At 39.5% G+C, this 19,897-nt stretch overlaps 1 protein-coding gene across 1 annotated transcript in view; it reads left to right on the top strand.

Annotated features, from left to right (window-relative positions):
- LOC127571844 (rho guanine nucleotide exchange factor 4-like) overlaps positions 1–6,457 on the top strand; it is a 56,234-nt gene extending 49,777 nt beyond the window's left edge. The window contains exon 7 of the mRNA XM_052018591.1: positions 6,246–6,457. Coding sequence (XP_051874551.1) covers positions 6,246–6,457 — 212 coding nt within the window. The remainder of the gene's footprint in view (positions 1–6,245) is intronic.
- Positions 6,458–19,897: the final 13,440 nt, after the last annotated feature.

Genomic DNA, 19,897 nt, shown 5'->3' on the forward strand with positions numbered 1-19,897 from the left:
GAAATCAAGTAAGTAAAGTAATTTACATCATAGAGGGAGGTCATTCAGCCCATTGTGTTTACACTGATTTAAAAAGAACTATGTAGTCTAATCCCAGTTACCAGCTCTCAGTCCATAGCCCCAGTTCATGAAACTAGCACTTAGTAGACTTGTTGAAATTTGCCAAGATTGTTCACAGTAGTTTGGATAAGTGGTGACAGAGGGTCCTTGTGAATGGGCAACAAGAGTTAATTTCCTTTGGAAAATCTATGGTCCTAATATTGTGATAAAATAAAGTAGAATATTGGCAGATCTTTCTGAACTGTATAGACGTAGACAAGTAGTAGAAATAGTGAAGAAGAAAAAAGAAACTATCCAAAAATGGTGCTCAAATTGTCACCATATCTTATTAAAGGTATTTCATGTACAATAAACCCAAAAGTCTGGAGTGCCATTTTTACAAAATTGTTTGCAGATCTAATAAAATTACCAGGGTTAATTTAATTTGTTAACCGCATGTTGTTCAACACTTTAGATCTTAGTACAAATCAAATAAAGTGTAGAGGGGCATTAAACAGTTGGAAATCTGGTCCAGCAGAGACTTATAGCTGTAAATTCCATATGTTATTAGAAATTCTAATCATTGCTTTTTGACATAAAAGAAACAATGTGCTTCCAATAGTATGTTTCAATAGGTTTCCAATCCCATGACTTATAATTAAAAATAATCCCTCCATGGTAGGATTTCTATCTGACATTGAGAATCCTGAGGTTCTCCACCACTAATCCTGCTCTTGCTGAGAGGTTGAAATGGATGAGCTCTCCTCACATGTCTACCCTTTTGACTTCAGGAATTAGCTATGTATCCTACTGCTGGATTCTCTGCAGTAGCACTATATCCATACGTTAAGATGGAGACCCAAACTAAATATAATATTCCAAATATAATCCCATCAAATCTATATAAAGGTTAAAATCAGTCTCTTTGATTTCTAACATTCAGTTCGAGCTATAGATTACAGCATTCTATTTATCTTAATAAAAACATACAGTATCTGAACTTAATGAACAAAACTCGCAAATCATGTTGAATTCATTAAGAAAATAAATTCTTGTATACTATGTACTTTTCTACCTAATCTCATCACCCACTAATTTCTATTCACATCTCTCTGCTTATGGGACTAACATATCAAATCCCTCTGATCTATTGAAATCAGCTAGCACGATTGGTAACTGCACCATTTGGTACCATTTTAAATCTCGGCAATATTCTATCCTCAGACTCAGTTAAAAGATTATAAACAATTTCAAAGCTAAGTTCTTTGAAAACTTGCTGGTGACTTGGACACCTCCTAAAGCAACTTTGTCCTAGTCTGTGAGTACAGAATGCAGAGATATACAAATAGTTTGGAAACCATTACCTGAGGCGATGTGTCATCATAGACAAGAAAGTGAACACAAAAATGAAATGAGAAATATAAGACAGACTTTTTTTTTCTCCTGCTAAAGTCAGCCTTCAATTAAATTCACCACAAGGAACTTTCTCCAATCTTTGAAATTTTCTTTAGAATACTCAACAGCATTATTATTCAAGCAAAATCATTAACATGAAAAAAAATAACCACTAATTTCTATTCTCGTGGACTGAATTACTTTGCTAGCTTTCAGGCCATGTGGTCAAGGGATCCCACTCAATAGGAGAAATTAAAATCCTCTCCCAGTTAAATCTGTTTAGGAAGAAGGCAATATAATTTGAGATTAGGTGTAAGGGCTTGTCTGTCTTTAAATGATTTACATTAAAAATAATAATCACATTTCTCATTGCTGCATCTCTCACTGGTGTGTACAGAATGGAAAATGGAGAGAAGACAATTGTTGAGCAAGAGTGTCATCTTTGCTTCTGTCCAAATGGATAAGTGGTGACAGCACTTGACCCATTTAGTTCCTTAAGGGTTTGGCACATTCGGTGGTGGTGTATCTGTAGGAATCTAACAACTGCTTATCCTTAAAGATAAGAACCAAAGAATAGCCAGGGATAAGAAAATCATAGAAAGCAGAAACTTGTAGCGCAGAAGTAGATCATTCATCTCATCATACTCATGCTAGGATACTACTAGGCTCACTGATGTTCATCTTCGAAGTACATTACTCTTCACTGTATAGCATTCAATTCATGTCTTTGCTTTTAGTTCATTACTTAACCTAGCAAATTACAAACATGTTCTCTTGTGATATAAATTCACTTACTTTGAAGTGACATTATAACCTTACCTTTATCTAAATTTAATCTCATCTCAATCTTCTCTATCAACAGTCCAATCTAAGCTTTTGTAATCTTTTCTCATGACCATCTGCTTTAAAGTAGGCACAAAACTAAAAGCCGCAGATGCTGGAAGTCTAAAAGAAAACCAGAAAGTGCCAGGGATACTCAGCAATTCTGGCAGCATCTGTGGAGAGAGAAACAGGGCTAATGTTGCAGGCAAATGACCTTCCATCAGAACTCTGAAAAGTTAAAAATCAAACTTGTTTTAAGTTGCAGAGAAGGGGATGGTTGGAGGGAACGGAAGGAATGTCTGGGATAGGGTAGCGACCAAACAAAACTGAATGAGACAAAGGATGGCAATGCTGACTGAGGGAGGGTGATGAAGGCGTGTTAATCTCATTTAATGTACCTGGAGGACATGTAAATTGAAAGAGATAAACAAGGACAGAGGAGAGAGAAAAATAAACAATGCTGGGACTGTGAGATACAAAACACCGCAGTTTCTAGAAATCTGAAATAAAAGAGAATGCTGGAAATACCAGCAAGTCAAGAGAGAGAACAGAGTGAGCATAACAGGTCATTGGCCTTTAACTAAAATAGGCCACTTTTGACCCAAGCTGAAAAGGCTGGTTCACTGAGATTGCTGGGAGTCGTCATATCCTGGGGGTTGTAGCATATGTAGACCGGGGATCAGATGCTACATTGGGCTATGTTGGAAATTTTAAGAGCCTAAAAACCAGAAAGGTCAGAGTGGGAGTATGTTGGAGAATTAAAGTGACAGGCAACTGGGTAGTTCAGGGTCACACTTGTTGACTGAATGGAGGTGTGTGACTACATTGCACATCTGCTCAGTCGGAGAAGAAAGTGTTTCTTGGAATGATATGGAGGTTGGACTCAATAACCATATTAGATCTGGAAAACATACTCTTGGAACATTAGGAGATGAATATTTACCATTACTAGAATGTAAAGGGGACCTGCATGCATCTCTCTCACTATTAAGTCAAGCAAGTAGCTTGTCATAAAATGTAGGAGACAATATTTATTTACAGGTACATAGCAACATTCTGAGTTGCCATGTATATAGTGTTTTCGCTGTGTTTATGCAGAATTAGTGTCAGTGAAATAGAAACAAGTGAGAGGAATTTACCTCCCTCACACTCCTTTCCAGATAGCCTTGTCAAGCACTCTTAATGGTATACATTGGAAACCATAATCTAGTCATTAACAGTGCTAAACTTTTATTCCAAGTTATTCCAAGTTTGCATTAAGTAACTCTGTTTCATTCATGGTGCAATTAATAATCTTGCACTTTCACATATCCCACAGTTATTTATGGTACATTTAATTTGCCATTGGTATTTACAACTGTATGAATGATCTAAATTCTTCTCTCAATCATTTCTTGAATTACTCTACTTGAGTATTGTTTTCAAATGTGGGATGCACACAGTTATTCTGGCATTGTTTTTTTATATAGATTAAGAATCACAGGCATTACCCTTGGTACCTGATTCAACACAAGCCACAATCTGATGTCAACATCTCAATATGAGTTTCATTTGTCCTATTATATAACACAGTCTCAGATCCAATTCCAGATTTCTATAACATTTATTTTAATTGGATGTCTTTTGTTGTGGAACTTTCTGTAAATCCACATAAGGTACATTACAGAAACCACAGCATTTATTTCATTTGTAATATCCATGAAAACTCAAGGGTGCTTGTCAGCAATATCTTTCTATTCCATTTCTATGCTGACTCTTGTAAAGTCATCACTACATAGAGTGCCCCTCTGGCACATTCATTGGCATGATTGCAGTTATTAAATCTGGAACTGATAAGCTGTTTTTATTGGTATTCTGTTAAACTGCTCTGCAGAAAATGACTGATCTACCTGTACTTAGTTTCCAAATTGCAAGCTAATTATTTTATGCTCTTAACATCTTAAAACACTTTATGGTATTCAATCCAAATCACCGATGGTGATACTAGTAATGGTGGATAATAAGCCACACCATTCCCAGCCATCAACTTTTAGAATTTAGACATGATCGTCACTCATAGGCAGATTTCCACATAGATTCTTGCTGACTAAATATTATCTATTCATATCAATGCATCCTCTCTTTCTTCCTCATAAGTTGGAGATTTAGGATATTTTAGGTTGGAAACAGTAAACTAGCAAACTGCCAGTATTTATGTTGTTCTTCCCCATCTTCCAGAACACATTTTCTGGAAATTTTTTCCATCCTAATAAGATGTAATATTTGGCCAGTTGGCCCTCTGTTTCAGCACTCCTCTCTGGAACGCAACTCGCCATTTTTACTCATCTCAGAAAGACATAGATCACACATCATACATTTCGAGAAAAAAATTCCACCCCACTTTTGATATTCTCATAATTTTTTCCAAATTATTTGATTATCTATAAAGTTAAACCAAATTCTCACTTACTGAGGTAAATTGTAGAATTTCTTTTAAAAATACTTTTTATTCCTCATCCTTTTTTCTTAGTCCTGAGTATTATTTTAAAAATTGTACTATTTGCTGAGTCTTTCAAATAATAACATCAAGATGCCTATCAAATAGAAAGGAAAGCAGATCATTTTGGGCAGACTACTTAATCCTCTTGGTTACTTTTAATTGACATGTTCATTGGGATTCCTGCTCTTGATTCAGTATCCTTGCTAGTCCTCCAGCTCTGAAATATTGTCCTCGGTCTTGGTTATTTTGTCTTGGAATGGTCCAATCTGAAAGCTGCCACTAATAGGGAATTAGGCACATTAACTGACAGCAATTTGGATATCACTTTTGAATTATATCTGATGAACGTGCTCAACTTACTAAGTCTGCAAGCTTTCTAAGAAGCCATTTCTCATATAATAAATTCTTCAGACCATGAGGCTTGGGGAAATAAGCAAATCCATGCTGACCAAACTCAGTTCAGTTTTATTTTCAAGTTTGGAAACCTTACTTTGATCAGACTTATTTTCCCTGCTGTTTTGGTGTAAATTGGGTAACTCAACAGAGCAGTGAAGTCAGTATTGGAGACAACTGGAGTTTACACTAATTTAGGCTGAACCTTAACTTATAATCATTATTCAAAGATTATGCATTTGCATGAAAAATAGTGAAGACATTTCAAGTAAAAACACTCCGATGTGCTGTTTTTAGCATATGACTGATATCAATAACTAATCTAAAAGTGTCAAATTATTGCATAAATGGGGTAGTTAACAGTAATATATTTGCATTCATTAGCTAGTGATACAGTACATAAATCCAAAGAAGTTAAATTACTACTATATATAATGTTGTTTTGATGCTTTCTTGGGGTACTGTGTACAGTTCTCACTTTTGTTTTATAGGAAGTGTATGATCACTATCAAAAGCACGAGCTCATGTAGCAGGTATTTGGATTAGAGAGCTGGGGTAGAAGTTATCCTCAGCTGGATGTGCTAAACTCGTGATATAGTAACATGTTTGGGTTGCACTCTGCTTTGGAAATTTGACCCAACTGATTTCAGTGGAACAATATAACAGAAGTGGAGTGCAAGGTACAAATGCTACATGGTATCCACTTGGTGAGGATGCCCAGGGGAGAAAAAAAAATAGGCTTATTTTCTCAGGAAAAGAAGCAAAATTGTAAGAGGCCTAACTGAAGATTTCAATATTTTGAAGTATCTGTTAGAGCCAGATTCAAGTCTTTACCATGGTGAACAGACAAGTTACAAATTTTTAAGGTAAATCAGGCAGAATGCTCATGTTATACGAGGGGGGAAAATTGCTGCATGTTGCCAGAAAAAGGATTCAAAATAGGTTTTAAGGCACGTTGATCAATTGTAGAAAAAAGATTAAAGGATAATGCTTACATCTTCTGGTTCAGGTCTGTTATATTTAGAATGCCAGTTGTTTGGAGGGACTTACAGAGCCAACAAAGGAGTAACTATTGATTCCTGACATTCATCATTTTCTTTGTGTCTTTCATACACAGCAAGATCCAGTATTCGTGATGGTGGTCGGGAATGTGAGCAAATACCAATAAAGAAGCCTTCACCATGTCCCTGCAAACCACAAAGGCATACAATATTGGACCAGATGCCTTCTTCCTCCAGTTCCTCTTCAAGCACGAACACTGCAGAATCAATGACATCGGAAGACCTGGAAATTGAATCAGATGCGGTTTCACTTCGCAGCTATTCATAACATGGGGAGCTTTTAATTTGCTTAAAGAAAAACAATGGCAAATACTTTGCACTGAATGTGTGCTTCTGAAACCTTACTCTGTGCAGATAAATGGGGAAAATGGGAAGAGGTACATGGGAATTAGCTACCTCAAAAATGTGGATGTCTTACAGTGTGTAACATATCTTTGAGTGGCATCAGAACAGGGTGGATGTGACCTTCTCCATGCTCTTCAGCTGCAGCAGTTTTTCTTCTTTACCCTCTGCTGGTAGAAACAATTTACGCACAGGGTAACTGTACCTTAGTGCATAAATCTCACCTACCATATATTCCTTCCCATGTTACATTTTGTTAGCATCACTTTCACACAGGCACCTCCATCTGTTTTGATTTGCACCAATCCCTTTTGTGACAATTGTCATCCTATATTTCTGTCCTTCCAGGCTATGGAGATTTTATGAACTCACAATGAGTTGGGCAGATTTTCCAGGGTATTAAAAGGAAATTGTACTTTAATGGAACACATATAAACAATATTTTACCTTTTAGAGGACAACTTGGGAACTGATTCCCCCTCTTGTGAAATTCTACTCCATTTGTGTTGAAAATGGGAAGTGCTGCAGTTGGGAGTATGAATTCAGTAGCATAAACCTACTTTTAACATTTATTTATAATGTGCATTTCAGTTTGCTCATTTCCGTTTTACACATGCTTTAAAGGTCTTACAAATGCAATTTTCTCTCTGTTACCACAAACAAAATCAAGTTTAATTTACTTTTCAATTTCAGTTGATTTATTTCTGACTGTCAAACTATCTCAAAGAAGGAAATTGTTGAAAACTTAACAGAGCACAACAACAAAGGATGAATGAAATCAACTGTACCTCAGGCATTGGGACTAGTGACCAAAGAGGAATGAGGGGGCTAGTCTCGGAGCTGGGAGAGATGGAACAATTTGGGACAAAATTTCAGAGCTTAAGGGTTAAATAGCTGAAGATAAGTATAATTAAAGTCACTGTAATCACTTAATTTCAGACATGAGTGAATGTAGAATTATATGGTGGTTTATGCCCCAGATTCAGTTTTTCAAAGTGAAGAATGTTAACATTAGACTTTAAAAATATAATAAATCAACCTTAGCAAAGAAGAACAGAACACTGCTCGCACATGAAGCTCAATCGTCAACAATGCACCAATGTGATAATTGTACAAACTTTTGTTCCATTTAGAAAATTGGTCCTAAATTTCCTTGAGTGTTCCAAAGTACTCTTGCTACAGTGCTGAGAGAACTGGATTGGAGGCAGGGAGGTCCTGTATTCAAAGATCTCCATTTGACTTCAGGGGGACATTGTATAAAATCATGAGGGGTACACAGCCTTTTTCCTAGGGTTCGGGAATCAAGAGCTAGAGGGCATAGGTTTAAGGTTAGAGGGGAAAGATTTAATAGGAACTTGAAGGGCAACTTTTTTTTTTCCACAGAGGGTGGTACGTACATGGAATGAGCTGTCGGAGAAAAGTGGTTGAGGTAGTTGCAATAACAACTTTTAAAAGACAGTGGGACAGGTATATGGATAGGAAAGCTTTTAGAAAGATATGAGCCAAACATGGGCAAATGGGACTAGCTTGGATGGGCATCTTAATCGGTATGGACAGGTTGGGCTGAAGGGCCTGTTTCCATGCTGTAAGACTCTATGACTCTGAAAGATGGTCGGTTGAAAGGAGCAGAAAATATACACAGCCATTCCTTAATCAGTCACACTGCCACTAATGCTCCAAACTAGCAAAATGCACCCACAGGAGGTAGGCTTTGTTTCAATCAGAAATGAACGACGGATCAATAGGCTGGTCAGATCTCGTGAAACATGAATTTTTCAAAGTGTTAAAGTGCTGTTTGCAGCCTCACCCATATCCTTGTGTGGCTTTTTTCCATATCACATAAAAGGAGACCATTCTGCCCATTGGGCCTCTGCCAGCTTGGGGCTTTCCCATCTATCCCATTCTCCTAATTTTACCCTATAACCTCTTCCGTCTTGCACACAAATGCATTCCACCCTAATTCTCCTACCATCTACTTACACCAGGGGTAATTTACAGTAGCAAATCTACCTGACAGCCAGCATATCTTTGGGATGTTAGAGGAAAACAGAGCACATAGGGGGAGACCATGCAGTCATGGGGATAACATAAAAACCTCCGTGCAGACAGCAGCCGAAGGTCGGAGTTGAACCCAGGTCACTGTAGTAGTGTGGCAGCAGCGCTACCTGTTACATTTCTGTTGCCATCATTTCATTCTTCATTCTTTTATGGCTTCATTCGATCCCTATTCTTGTTTCTCAAATTCCTGTAGATGTATAAGTGCTCTGACATTGTAACTCCAAAACCAAACCATTCATTAGCCACACCAGCAGAAGGGGAATCTCTTCAAATGATTACATCTTCTCCCATTTAATATTTGTCTCCAAATGACTTGTCACCTCTTCCCTACCTTCCATATCAGCTTATTTTATTTATGATAATTTTTATTATATGTACATAGTTCCAACTAAATTTATTTAATGTGTTGTCAACATTTAATATGCTTTTATATCAGATTTGTAATTTTTGACGTAACACAATTAAACATTCATACTGCAAAGTATTGAGAAAATGAATTAAATTATTTGCATTTTAAGCTTTCCACAACAATTTGATGTTGGCTAGATTACTTGTTCTATATAATGTTGAGATAAATATTAGGCAGAACGCTAGTGATAGAACCATAAAACTATAGAACAATACAGCGCAATACAGGCACTTCGGCCCACCATGTTGTGCCGACCCTCAAACCACTCCTAAGACTATCTAACCGCTTCCTCCCACATATCCCTCTATCTTAAATTCCTCCATATGCTTATCTAACAATCTCTTGAACCTGCCCAATGTATCAGCCTCCACCACCACCCCAGGCAGCGCATTCCATGCACCAACCACTCTCTGGGTGAAAAACTTCCCTCTGACGTCTCCCTTGAACTTCCCAACCTTAAAGCCATGCCTCTTGTATTGAGTATGGTGCCCTGGGAAAGAGGCACTGGGCTGTCCACTCTAACTATTCCTCTTAATATTTTTGTATACTTTGATGACTCAAAGTAATGCATGGGAAGCCAAACTCAATGAACTATATACTCTGTGGTCAACAGCCTTGAAACAGGATACCCTGAGGCCCTCTTCATCACTGCAGGTGACTTCAATCAGGACAACTTCAAGAGTGTGTTACCAAAATACTACCAGAACGTCTCCTGTCCCACCAGGGGCCCAAACACCCTTGACCACTGCTATACAACCATCAAAGATGCCTTCCGAGCCACCCCTCATCCTCACTTTTGGAAATCAGACCACCAGGCTGTGCTCCTTCTCCCTGCATACAAACAGAAACTGAAATGGGAGGATCCGGTACAGAGTCATGCAGTGCTGGTCTGAGAAAATAGATGAGCTTCTACCCAACTGCTTTGAGTCAGTGGACAAGTCCATGTTCAAAGACTCAGCTGCCGGCCTAGAAGAGTATCTCACCACCATCACGGACTTTATCAGCAAGTGTGTTGAGGACTGTGCACCAAAGAGGACAATCCAGTTGTTCCCAAATCGGAAGCCATGGATGAACCAAGAGTATTGGTATTGGTTTATTATTGTCACTGTACGAAGTACAGTGAAAAGCTTGTCTTACAAACTGATCATACAGGTCAATTCATTACACAGTGCAGTTACATTGAGTTAGTACAAAGTGCATTGACATAGTACAGGTAAAAACAATAACAGTACAGAATAAAGTGTCACAGCTACAGAGAAAGTGCGGTGCAATAAGGTGCAAGGTCACAACAAGGTAGATCGTGAGGTCACAGTCCATCTCATTGTATAAGGGAACCGTTCAATAGTCTTATCACAGTGGGGTAGAAGCTGTCCTGTGGTACGTGCCCTCAGGCTCCTGTATCTTCTACCTGATGGACGAGGAGAGAAGAGAGAATGTCCCCGGGTGGGTGGTGTCTTTGACTCTCACCAACTTTTACGATGCACCATAGAAAGCACCTTATCTGGATGTATCACGGCTTGGTATGGCAACTGCTCTGCCCAGGACCGCAAGAAGCTGCAAGGGAGTGTGGACACAGCCCAGCGCATCATGGACACCAGCCTCCCCTCCTTGACCTCTGTCTTTACCTCTCGTTGTCTTTGGTGTAGCAGCCCGCAATGCTTGGAATTATCCACCCCTTACTGGTCAGGGACTGCAGCATTCAAATCGGGTGATCCTGCCCTTTACAAGAAAATTGAGATACGACCTCTTTGAAGCTATCAGGATGCTAAGAGACAATACCAGTCCAAATCAAGTCCCAGACCAGCCATCAATTGTAGCAGAGCTTACATGTCATAATGGGCTACAAATGAAGTGACGTAGCATCGCCAACAACAGCACATCCCTTCCTGATGAACTTAACACATTCTATGCAAGTTTTGAAACAGAAGGGAATGGAATGTCACCACCCACCCTGACAGTCTCCAATTGCACCTGAACCCATGGGTCACTGTTGAGGATGTAAGATCAGTCATCCAGAGAGTGAAACCGAGGAAAGCAATCTGGCCTGAATGGTGTCCCTAGCTGTTGTAGTATGAAAGGCCAGGATCAGGTGACAGTGACAACACTACTGACCCCATTGGTCAGATGATAGCATTGCCTATTAGGGCGGAAGCTACACCACTGTCAATCATGGTTTGGTTCAACCCCATTAGGTAAACACCTTTGTCTTGGCTGGACCACTCGGACTGGTCTTGTGCGAGCACCTTTGTTTGTGGGCACATCTACTATTGGCCCGTTTAAAACACCTTTGTCCTTGCTCGGCTACCCAGCCCCCCAGCAGCATAAAAGTGCTTCATGTTTGGTTTTCTATCTCTTTCTGTCTGTGCACTACTTTAGGGCAGTTAGTTAAGGACTCCTGAGACCAAAGAGCCAATGTTTGTCCAGAATCAGGGTGTTCAAACATTGTACTGTTTATTCCTTGATCATTTGTACCCAGTTATTGTGTGTGTGTGTGTGTGTGTGTGTGGTGTGTGTGTGTGGTGTGTGTGTTGTGTGTGTGTGTGTGTGTGTGTGTGCGCACCTCACCCTCTGTCGTGATTTCCCTCCACATTTGTGATTTCCTGCTTGAGAGTGTGTGAGTGTGCATCTGTTCCCATTCATTCTGTCCCCGCGTTTGTCTTTGTTAATAAACCATTTTTAAATTACAAAGACTGTGTGTCCAGACCTTTATCTTTAAGATACCAAAAGAACCTTTCTCACAACAGCTGTGTCCTCAGATTCTGTGCAGATCAGCTGGCAGGGGTACTTACAGACATTTTTAACTTCTCCCTGCTTCAATCTGAGGTTCCTGCCTGCTTTAAGAAGACCACCATCATCCCGGTACCTGAGAAAAACCAGGTAACATGCCTTAATAACTACCGCCCGGTGGCTCTGAGATCCACCATTATGAAGTGCTTCAAGAGGCTGGTCATGCACGCATTAGCACTGGCCTCCCAGACACCTCGGCCTACTGCAATTCACCTATCGCTGAAACAGGTCTATGGTGGATGCCATCTCCCTGGCCCTACACTCATCTCTGGAGCATCTGCATAGTAAAGTCACCTACACCAAACAATTGTTTATTGACTACAGCTCCGCCTTCAATACCATAATTCCAAGCAAACTCATCATCAAACTCCGAGACCTGGGACTCAACACCACCCTTTGTAACTGGATCCTTGACTTCCTGACCAACAGAGTGCAATCAGTAAGGAGAGGCAGCAACGCCTCCAGCATGATTATTCTTAACAAGGCTGCATCCTCAGCCCACTACTCTACTCCCTATAAGCTCATGACTGTGTGGCCAGATTCTGCTCTAACTCCATCTACAAGTTGTAGATGATACCACCACAGTGGGCCATATCTCAAATAATGATGAGTCACAGTACAGGAAGGAGATAGAGAATTCAGTGACATGATGTCATGACAACAACCTTTCCCTTAATGTCAGCAAGACAAAAGAGCTGGTCATTGACTTCAGGAAAGGGGGCCGTGTACATGTACCTGTCTACATCAATGGTGCTGAGGTCGAGAGGGTTGAGAGCTTCAAGTTTATAGGAGTGAACATCACCAATAGCCTGTCCTGGTGCAACCACGTTGACGCCACAGCCAAGAAAACTCACCAGCACCTCTACTTCCTCAGGAAGCTAAATAAATTTGGCATGTCCCCTTTGAAACTCAACAACTTTTATTGATGCACCATAGAAAGCATCCTATCTGGGTGCATCACAGCTGCTCTGCCCGGGACCGCAAGAAAGTGCAGAGTGTTGTGGATACAGCTCAGCACATCACGGAAACCAGCCTCCCCTCCATGGACTCTGTCTATACTTCTCACTATCTCAGTAGCAGCCAGCATAATCAAAGACCTCACTCACCCCTTTCTCATCAGGCAGAAGATACAAAAGCCTGAAAGCATGTACCACCAGGCTCAAGGACAGCTTCTATACCGCTGTTACGACTATTGAATGGTTCCCTAGTACGATAAGATGGACTCTTGACCTCACAATCTGCCTTGTTATGACCTTGCACCTTATTGCCTACCTGCACTGCACTTTCTCTGTAGCTGTGACACTTTACTCTGCATTCTGTATTGTTTTACCTTGTACTACCTCAACGTAATGAATTGATCTGTACGAATGGTATGCAAGACAAGTTTTGCACTGTACCTCGGTACATGTGACAATAATACACCAATTCAATTCAATTCAATCTTTGACATACATTCATGAGAGCAGATTGAGGCTTTAATTTAAGTTCTCATCTAACAATGCAAGGCTATCAGTATTGAATAGGAGTATTGCCCTGGATTCTTGTGATCATATCCAGGGAGAGAGACTTGAAACCTGAAACTTCTGAATTGGGTAGGCATCTGAGCTACAGCTGGTTAAGCAAGTCACAGATAACTAGTTCCTTGACTATTGTAATGGCTTTACTGATTCATAACTGGCAACCTCATTCAAATAAAAAGTAGCTGTCAACCTCATTACTAAACCAATACCAAAGAAAGTTAGTGTTCCCTCTATTATTTTACTGGGGAGAAAATAATGACAAAAATAGTTCAAGGTTGTGTATGTGTCCAATAAGGTCTTAAATTTTACATTTATTCATAAGATGCTTCCACAACAAAATAGAACCACCTTGTTGATAAACCATCAGTCCATTTGGCTGGAAAGTTAAACTAGAACTTGAAGTCAAATTCGAGTTTATTGGCATATGCACAAGTACAATGAATGTATACACAGGTGCAATGAAAAACTTTCTTGCAGTGGCATCACAGGCACATAGCATCAGATACCCAACACAGCATAGATGCTGCAACCAGTCATTGAGTGCTGATTGGAAATTTGAAGAACATAAGTGACATCCAGATTCAAAATAAGTCACCTGGAAATTTAAGTCATATAAGAGGGGACATTGCTGGCAAGGGGTCTGACTCCTCTCAAACTATGAGCTTTCATTAGTTTAACTTTGCGATTATTATCATATTATTGTATTTCAACAGGCAGGTTCCTCAGAATGAAGCTCTGGAGAATGATCCGTGTCACACAATCAGATTTCTCAGTTATGGTAATGATTGAAGCTGTTCCCATATCCCAGATCAAAGTGAGGTCTGTTTAACAGACACATAGCATTTCACAGTACTCAAAGAAGACATTTGATTCAACTGCTCTATGCCAGTGTTTATGTTCAACACAAACGTCTTCCCACCTCAAGCTATTAGTCTATCCTTCTTTGCAATCTTTATGTTTCCCCTCGCTTCTGCCCATGCTATTTGTCCAAATTGTTGAATGTGGTAATAAGTTCTATTGTTCCACTTACAGAATGGAACAAGTAACCTCCCTAAATGCTGAAAGTCAAATTGCTCTCCCTTAGGCCTTCACCTTAGAACTTTATTAACCTGCTTAAAAAAAACACATGCAGCTTCACTTTCAACTGATTTGAGAATACAAAGTTTTTAAAAAGACATAAGAACTTTTAACATATTGGATGATCCATTCAAAATATTTAAGGTTTGTAAACATATTTGATTTGTTAATCTATTCAGTAAGATTAAAAATTTATTCTTTAATACTGGCATAATGGAAATGATTAATTAAAACCAAAGGAAAATACATAATGCCTCATAAAATGAAGTCGACCATGCCTGCATGCTACTGGAAAACATTTCAGCCTGGGCTAACAAACATTTGAAGCCGCAGTCATCTCCAAACAGAGTGAGTCTAAATATCTTTCCTCAACATTCAATGGCATTATCATCACATTCTCCACATCCTAGGGGAATCCACTGATCAGAAATTTAACGGGAGCATCTGTATAAATACTCTGACAAGAAGAGCAGATCAGAAGTGGGAATTTTCCTCTCATCTTTAAACTAAGAGCCACTCAGTTTCAATTACTCAGGCATCTGCTGATTTATAATGGGTATTTTACTTAATTTGTCAAACTGTCCTTTAAAACATGTCAATTTTATTTTGGGAAGTGACTTCTCCTAGTATAGGAAAGCTTAACGCATGTATTTTGGTGTTTCATTAACCCCAATTTTACTTACCTTTTTTGTTTGCTCGAAGAGGATCAACCTTGCAGCTAAGAAACTGGTGTTTACTAAATTATTCACATGTCCATTGGGAAGCAAGCGGGTCTACTCTGTGCACAATAAAAAAAAACAGCCATTAACCATTACCAGTGACAGAGAATGGTAACCAAGACTCCTTTATGATGTCACCTAGGCTTGGATATAAACCTCTAAATTATGAACTACAACATGTCAAATCCAGATAAAACATATAGTTACGTAAGTGACATAAGTGTGCAACAAAAATAAACTTGGTCACCAGAAATCATTAAATAAATGCAAGACTAAAGAAGTCAGTCAATAATTTATGGGTTGTGGTTGTAGGTTACTTACTGATCAATTTCAAGTACTTTAGATTTTATGGAAAATATTTCAACATCATTGTACAATAACTGAAAAAACCCCAGTTATTAAATATTCAGATTAGTTTATTGTCATATACACCAGGGTGCAATGAAACTCCTTGCTTGTGTGATCATAGTGTAAACAGTGTACATGGTAATAATAAGTACAACAACAAATACAATGACCCATGCAAATAGGAACGGAATTCAAAGCAAAGTAGTGCGAGCTGAGGTAGTGCGAAAAGAAATGCTGAAGTGACATAACAGAAGAGGTATAATTAAGTGTTCAAGAGTGTGGTAGCACCACTGGGAAGGGGATGCGAAAGAGATGGTTCAGAAATCTGATAGCACTTATAATCTCTAAACTGCTTAAGTAAACCTTGCATAGGGACTGCCCAGTGTGTAAAAATATAGTAAGGTTAAACTACCCCTCCAATTAATTGATTTAGCCAGAACAGCCATCACAGGGGCTTTAGGATAGACATGTTTCTGAGCATAGCAAGCACGATGGCCCAGATTTTGCCGGTTTGCAGCAGTTCTGCAAAGAACTGTCGTTTACTGTGCAAATGACTTAAGGTTTTGGGATTCCCACACTAATCTGGAAACCCCAACCTTGTTTGTGATATTCTGTAGGCAATCTCCTGCAATGACACTGGGGAATCTGCTTTCCAAACCTGTTTCAGCTTAGACTGTGCAGAATCCATGAGCCCATTTATCTGAATGTAGATTATGTAGCTGTGAAGGAGGAAGATAGGAATAAGGTAAATTACATTAATGGGGCTTAGTTTGGGCGGAATTTGTTAAGTGTATCCCAGAGAGTTTTCTGAGACAATATGCAGATAGTTCGACCAGAGACAGAGCAGTAATCAACTTTATCTTTGGAAATGAAACTGGGCAGATGGTGGAAGAGCTAGTACAGGAATTTTGGGAACAGTGACCACAATTCTGTAAGTTTCAAGGTATGGAAAGAGATGAGGTTGGTCTTCAAGTTAAGATCCTAAATTGGAGGAAGTCTGATTTCAATTGCTTAAGAGAAGACCTGGTGAAAGTAGACTGGGGGCAACGCTTGTGGGTAAAATGACATCTGACTAGCAAGAGTCTTTTAAAAGAGAGTTAGTAAGAGTTTAAGGGAAGTGTATTCCAGTAAGGGTGAAAGGCAAAGACGGCAAGGTTATGGAATCTTGGATGACAAAGGATATTGAAGGTTCGATTAGAAGAAAAAGTAAGCATATGACAGGTATAGACAACTGGAATCGAGGATTCTCTTGAGGAATATAGAGGGTATAGGCGAGAATTAAGAGGGCAAAAAGGAGCTATGAAACATCTTCGGCAGGTAAGATTGAGAATCCCAAGATATTCTGTAAGTATTTCAAGAGCAAGAGGGTAACATGGATAGTGGGACAAAAGAGGTAATTTATGTATGGAGCCGGAAGATATGGGGTGGATCCTAAATTAATACTTCCCATCTCCAAGAGAAGGATATGGAAGATAGTGAGTTCAGGGAAGGATACATTGATAGTCTGTATCATGTCAGTATTAAGTAGGTGGAGGTGTTAGATGTCCTGGAATGCATGAGGGTGGATAATTCCACAGGGCCAGATGAATCTATCTCTGGATGCTACAGGAAGCGAGGTTTGGTCCCAACACTGATTTTTGCATCTTTATTAACCAAAGGTGAGGTACAAGGATACTGGATGAAAGCTGATCTTGTTCCTTTATTTGAAAAGGGCAGCAGGGATATACCAGGTAACTACAGGCCAGTGGACATTACATCAGTGATAGGGAAATTATTTGAAAATATTCTGAGGGATGGGATTTAGGTACGTTTGGGAAGGTAGAGGTTGATTTGTGATATTCAGCATTGCTTTGTGAGGAGGAAATCCTGTCTCACTAATTCAATTGAATTTTTTTGAGGCGATAACTAGAAGGTAGGGTGATAACTGTTGCCTATATGGACTTTAGTAAGGTATTTGATAAGGGCCCATATAGTAGGCTGATCCAAGAGTTAAGACATTTGGGATCCAAAGTGAGCTGGCAAATTGGATCCAAAATTAGCTTGGTGATAGGAGGCAGAGGGTGATGGTGAAGGAATGCTTTTCTAATTGACACTCTGTAATTAGCGGTGTACCGCAAGGATTGGTGCTGGGACCTTTGTTGCTTGTGATATATACTAACAATTTGGATGTGAATGTAGGAGGTATGGCACAAGAATTGCTTGTGTTGTGGATAGTGAGGAAGGTAGTCTAAGGCTACAGCAGGATAGAGATCAGACAGAAATTTGGATGGAGCATTGGCAAAAGGAATTTAATCCAAACAAGTGCAAGGTGATGCATTTTGGGAAGACGAGTAGGGATATGACATAAACAGTAAATTGTAGGCTGCTAAGGAATGTTGATGATTGAGGTATATAAAATTATAAGAGGCATGGATAAGATAGATACTCAGAATCTTTTGCCATAGTAGGGATATCAAAAACAAGAGAACATAGGTTTAAGGTGAAAGGAAGGTGTTATAAAGGGGACCTGATGGGTTTAGCACAGAGAGTGGTTGATATCTGGAATGCACTGCCAGATGAGGTGGTGGAATCAGATATAATCACTATGTTTTAGAGACGTTTAGATAGGTCCTTGAACAGGCAAGGCATAGAAGGATATAACCTAGAGTGGGTGAATGGGATTGGTGTAGATGGGCAAAAATGCTAGCATGGATGTGGTGGGCTGAAGGGCTCTTTCTGTCCTTTACAACTCTGTAATTCTACACTTTTAATTATGTACTTGTGTTAAGTCCTTAAATTTATTTTAAAGATTTTATTAGTTTTATGTGAATATTTTTATTTTATAAATAATTAATAATTTTTTTTGACATGTTAAAAATGTTTCTGACATCCAGAACTTTCGGAGAGTTGACAGATGGCAAAGCTGGGAGCACAGCCAAGAGCCACACAGGGCCTCGGTTCTCATCTCCAAGGTGACCTTGGTCAGCAAGGTGACCCAACAGCTCCAGACCAGGCAAATCCATTTTAACGGGGAATGTTACTTGCAAGTGTACGTAGTGGGCCCTCCTTGGCAAAGTCTGGACCCATGTGATTGTGCTCAGTATTTAGTTTGGAAAGGTCAAACTTATCAGAATTTTGAAATTATTGGCAAATCTCACTTTAATGGGATGAAGCACCAGCAAACTGTTCAAAACCATTACTAGATAACACAGCTTAATGCAGAATAGTACGTACCTGTAATGGCAAGAGTTCTACCTACCAAAGGAAACAACCATTGTCAACAAAAGAGTTGAGATAGAACATAGCATAGATCCAGATGACTAGCTGGACATGGAAACTTCCATTCAGCTACCTGCGCCATCAATTCCCATTCTAGAACCTGCTAAGTGAAGTTTTCTTCAAAATTCTTCCTTCCCGAACCTTAAGCTTGCATCTTTCTCAGGTTTCTTTTCCATCTTTTCTCATACTTTCTCCAAGCTTATCTTGTCTGTCAGACCCACCTACTGCTTCCTCAACCATACTGCACTCAACTTGTTGACCATTCGGTCCATTGGGAGGTGGTATTGAGAATGGTTCCCTCTCCTCTGCTATTGTCAATCTCACTTTCAAATCTGTACCACCAAGTGACTCTTCAAAAAAACCTCACCCCTCTGTCTGTCCAAATTACTGTACTCTCCAACGTCCTTTTCGTTACCTTCACTACAAAAACCTTGCACCCACTATCACCTCCAAACTGTGCTCATCTTTCCCACAATTCTATATCTGATTCCTCCAAAAGGTTTCCTCAACCACCACAGTAAAATAATAATGGTTTATGTCACAGCTGCAATATCATCCAAAAACACATCACTTTCCACATGGACACTGAGGACAGCTACTCTTCCTCACCACACTTCTTGAACTCTTCGCTATCTCTGATTCATTATGTTGCTTCTTCAACATCCATAAGTGGATAAGCAAAGATTTCCACCAACTAAATATTGGGGAGGCTAAAGTCATTGCCTCTATTTTCTAGCAGCCTACTCAAACCATCTGATGCTGAAACTGACTGTTCAAAAACAGTGTTGTAATTGACACAAAGCTGAGCCTTCACCACCAAAAATGAGTGATTCAAGCTCCATAGCATCTCTCAACTCTGCTCAATTGATCTTCTGCTAAAACTCTCACCAGTGCACTGATTTTCTATAGACCTGATGATTCCAATACTCTCCTAGCCACCAGCCACTTTCTGCTCTGTAAAAACAGGAGCATATAGAACAGTAGAGCATGGGAACAGGCCCTTTAGCCCACCATGTTTGCGCCAAACATTATTCCAAACTAACTAGTCCTATCCACCTGCACATGATCCAAATCCCCCATTCCCTGGCTGTTCATGTGTTTTTCTAAATGGCTCTGAAACATTGATATTGTATCTGCTTCCATCACCTTCCCTAGCAGTGAATTCCAGGCACTTAGCACTCTCAGCGTAA

Source organism: Pristis pectinata, chromosome 6 (genome assembly GCF_009764475.1).
Source record: "Pristis pectinata isolate sPriPec2 chromosome 6, sPriPec2.1.pri, whole genome shotgun sequence".
Taxonomy (NCBI): Eukaryota; Metazoa; Chordata; class Chondrichthyes; order Rhinopristiformes; family Pristidae; genus Pristis; species Pristis pectinata.